At 45.0% G+C, this 4,392-nt stretch overlaps 1 protein-coding gene across 1 annotated transcript in view; it reads right to left on the bottom strand.

Annotated features, from left to right (window-relative positions):
* Window positions 1-2,939, bottom strand: part of kcnk9 (potassium channel, subfamily K, member 9) — a 32,827-nt gene extending 29,888 nt beyond the window's left edge. The window contains exon 1 of the mRNA XM_057354557.1: window positions 138-2,939. Coding sequence (XP_057210540.1) covers window positions 138-708 — 571 coding nt within the window. The 5' untranslated portion in view covers window positions 709-2,939. The remainder of the gene's footprint in view (window positions 1-137) is intronic.
* Window positions 2,940-4,392: the final 1,453 nt, after the last annotated feature.

Here is a 4,392-nt window from a genome sequence, read left to right as displayed (position 1 = left end):
ACTCGTGCGTCATGGAGATAAACACAGAAAACGCAAACAGAGCTCCAGGCATGCCACACGTGTGCTCGAAGCAGGTTCTTTAAAACACTTTATACCACCCTGAGTAAAAGCGAAAGAGCACAGAGAGAGTTGCTCACCTATAGTGGTGATGACCGTGATGGCGAAGTAAAAGGACCCTGCAAATTTCCACTGGACCCCCGCTCTGTGCGGTTCGGCCTCGATGATGATTGTCTCCAGCTTTCTATAGTCATCCTCGCTGATGTTGTATTTGCCCTGGAGTCTCTTCTCCTCAGCCTCCAGCTGTTCCTTCTCCCTCATCTCGAAGTCCGACTCCAGCGCGTCAAAGACGGCGGCACCGACCAGCAGATAGGTGAACGTGCAGACGATAAGGGACAGCGTCCGCACGTTCTGCCTCTTCATGGCCACCAGGAACCGGCGGCTGAGGGGTACATTTCCCCTCGTATCCCCCGGGAAGGCGCAGCAGCAGGCGGGAAAAGGCGGATAGGGGCAGACTCGAGAGCACTGCCGCTGCTGTGGGTGGCTCTTTGGACACTGGTTGCGGATGTAACAGGTCCCCTGATCGTGGTCCTGGCTGGTGGAGAGACACAGAAGACTGCTGGAGCGCCGGGACCACAAACCCTGCAGCCGTGAGACTCTACGCAAAACCTGCCCGAACCAAACCAAAGTCCTCCCAGCGCGCAGTGCCATCAACTAACGCGCTCTCACCGCGAATTCCAGAGAGCTCCTGAACTGGAGAAGGCGCCAGAAGCCACCGGGAATCATGCTACGCTGTAACGATTACGCACCTGTTAACTTAATTTTCCTCCACTCGCGTATTGAAACAAACTCGCGTCGTGACGCCGTGAGTGACCATCACATATCCAAACGTGTCCTAAACATTTTCCGCAAAAAGTTTCCCGGACCTGAGGATCATGTTCAGCTGCCGCTATTGGAGATCTCCGCTCGCTCACTCCGCCGGTCCGCGAGTAATGCCGGTAACACCGGAGGAGGACCCGTGAACACGCAGCATCATATGATGAGCGGCGAAGACGCGCAGCGCACGACTGATGCTCCGAAATGAGAAGGACCCAGGAGAAACTCACTTATCCCTGTGATTCTACCGAAACATTGCGCAGAAGCAACCGTTTTAACGATTGCACAGACACGCGAACGAACTCGCTCACACTTACAACAGGTCCGGGCGCGAACGTGTCCATCTGTTTCCCAGGTGACGTACGGATGGACTCGTCTCACATTTGGCTACGCTCCGGTAAAGGTGCACTGTCACGGTATGCCACCGCGGCGGACTTCAGCGTGTGTCAGTCTGAGCAACACACACGCGCGCACATCGCCAAACGACACGATCCTGTGAGCAAACACGCGCGCACGGTGCGCACTCGTGTGTTCTCAGCTTGAAATTATTCATGCAATTAACACCTTCTCAACAGGTGACGCCAGAAGAATGAGAATATAAAAATAATTCTGCGCGAGTTTAGGACACGCAGGTGTCTGCTGTTGCTTCTAAAATGGTTTTAATTCTTGTTATTATAATTGAGTCAGTTGCATTGATATCGCATTGGACACCGAGCTCTGCAGGGTTTTAACTTCACTGGTCACAGTGCGTCTCTGGTGTGACACGGGTTCCTCCAGCTACCGTGACCACTCCCACTAAATGACACGTTACGAGCGCATAGGGAATGTGCTCCTCAGTCACGTGGACAAATATTACCTCACCTGAGAGATCAGTAAAATATGAGACATCAGCATCATGCGCCTACATCACTGTCTGTTTGGCTTCGGTCTGCACGCGCGCGCGCGCATCACAGAGAAACGCGTAATAGATCAACGGGGCTAGTTGTCACACTTTCTAATCTTTCTCATTTCTGCACAGTTACAGTATTACATGAAAAATAATACATTCAAGTATTTAACATTTTAAAAGTTTTTGACCTGGAAATAAACTCCAGTCCTTGACCTTTTGCAATGGGGCATCTTGTAACACTATGACAAGCTGTGACGACCTGCCCCACAGTAAGCCATTTGAAATAACAATTTTTTTGCTGGACATTCAAAACTGATCCAGTTGTTTAAAAATGGGTTGCTTTAACTTACATTGTAAACAGTCTAAATCTCATCAGATAATCCACCTGTGTGAAACCCGTTTCTAAAACATCTGCTGTTGTGCTGAACACCACAGTGTCCAAAGTATTTCTGTTGGTGTATGTAGGTCCTGTCCCAAAATTCCTAATACTGTAGCCGTGTTCCTTTTTAAGTATAACAGAAAGCAAAGGTTCACCATGATACCGACCGAGATAATAAACTCTCGCTAAGCTTTTAAACACTTATTAACAGGAACAACCTAAAAATGATTACACACACTCTTGTTACTCCAAACCCATTATTATATTTCTTTCTCTGTGGAAAATATCTATACAGTTATTCAGAGCTACTGTACACAGATCAATAGAATTAAGCTGCTTCCACATCAGTCAGCACGTTGTTTGTTACCCACGGAAGCAAGAAAGTCCATCTAGGTTGGAGAAATATTTTTGAGGAACTGTCCCTTTACATGCCTTTCTATCTCACCGTGTCTCTTTACAAAACACTAAATCCCCCAGTGTGCGGTGAAGCATCACTTATAGTACCTCGATCATTAATATGCTTTATCTCGTTTTCTCAAAGTGTCTCAAACACTCATCCAAAACCAAATCACACCACCAGTGGTTGATTTCCCCACCCAAAAATCCATTTCAATCTAGATACCAGATCTAATCCGCATCGGGGGAACCGAACGCACGCACTCGCCGCTCACCTTTCCTACCTTCTGTTGAGAATTTCAGCTAACGCATCAAACACGAAGAACCCACCGCACAAACATTAAACATCACAGCGACACGCGGCGGAGACCCGCTTGGCACAAACAGCCTCTGACACGTCGCAGAACGTTCTGCATCTACAGGCTAAACACAGATTCAGAGGTAAAAAACGTTCAGTCTTATTTACTGCTGCTAAGTTTAGTTTGGTTTTCTCACATTTCTATGCCCCCCCACAACACCCACCCACACAGAGAGAATATTTCTGGATGTGTGAAGAAAGAGAGCGGAGAGATGAGCGGAATGAAGACGAGCATTTAGTTCTTGCATTTCGGAGGATTCGCTTCAGCTCCACATCTGTACTTGCTACTATAGAGCTGTTAACCGATTAAAATGATAATCAAATGAATTACATGATTGAAATCAGGACGGTCTTCGATGTAAAGACATCACCATGGTGCAGTTATGCGAAATATGGATCACAGCCGAGCTTTTAGTCAATACAACAGCAGTCTGACTCGTGCGTTATCCATTTATTTGTCAGAAAGTTCCGTTTTACCCGTTGACCTTTTCGTCTCTCCACACTTGTTATAACGAAAGGTGTGGTGGTTTTCGAACACGCAGCAGTCATTGCAGCGCAGAAGAAAATCTCTGAGTGCTGAAAACATGGAAATTAATTGAACTCGTGCTTCCTCGGAGCTTATTTGCATACAGTACAGCGAGGAATGGGTCAAATCCCTTAAGTAGAAACGGGTTCATTTGAGTCAAAAAAACGAATAAATGAAATGAAATTGTTTTGCCTTCTCAGTTTTGTTCTGCATATGGCAGAATGTTGAAGGTTCACCCAAATATGAATCTCATTATAAAACATGCATGACAACTAGACTCAATGAGAATCGACGTTATCGATGGTTGTGTTGACCACGCTGAACAGATCGATCACTAAATGAGCTCAAAATATATTGCATTCTCTCACCGACGCATCATTTTGCACGAGAAGACATTTACTGGAGTCATTTGGATATCTTAATGATGGAGATTCATCATGTCGGCTCCCGCTTCGGAAGATGTAAACGATGCTGCTCTGATGCTGGCGTTTCCGTTTTTTAACGCTACACAAACGTTTGAACAAAATGCAACCAACAAAACACAACCCAATCAAAATGTTAAACGAATATCTTTAAGATTTAATTATATACGTAAGATTTAAATAAAAATGAAAGTGTTAACATTTTGCGAAGTGGTCTACAAGAAGATTTTAATATGAGAGATATTCCTTTAAATAAATGTTTCCAGGTTAAAATAACCACTAACTTTCACTCATCCCTCAGTTTGCAAAACAAATACGAATAATATTGACAGAAATACACTTATGGATATGACATTTGCTGTTCAAATATTTTGACTCGAATGTTTTTTCCACAGAAAAAATGTGCAATATTTGCCCTGTAAAGTTATATAAAATGTAGGAGTATTGTTTTAACAACTGTGGGCTGGGTGAAGGTCTTGTTATTACTAGTTTAATCCCTGTGGATGGATACGTTATACGTTAGTAGTATCTCTGCACTTACTGTACAGA

This window comes from Triplophysa rosa, linkage group LG16 (genome assembly GCF_024868665.1).
Source record: "Triplophysa rosa linkage group LG16, Trosa_1v2, whole genome shotgun sequence".
NCBI classification, from domain to species: Eukaryota; Metazoa; Chordata; class Actinopteri; order Cypriniformes; family Nemacheilidae; genus Triplophysa; species Triplophysa rosa.
This window is presented reverse-complemented; position numbering and strand designations above follow the sequence as displayed.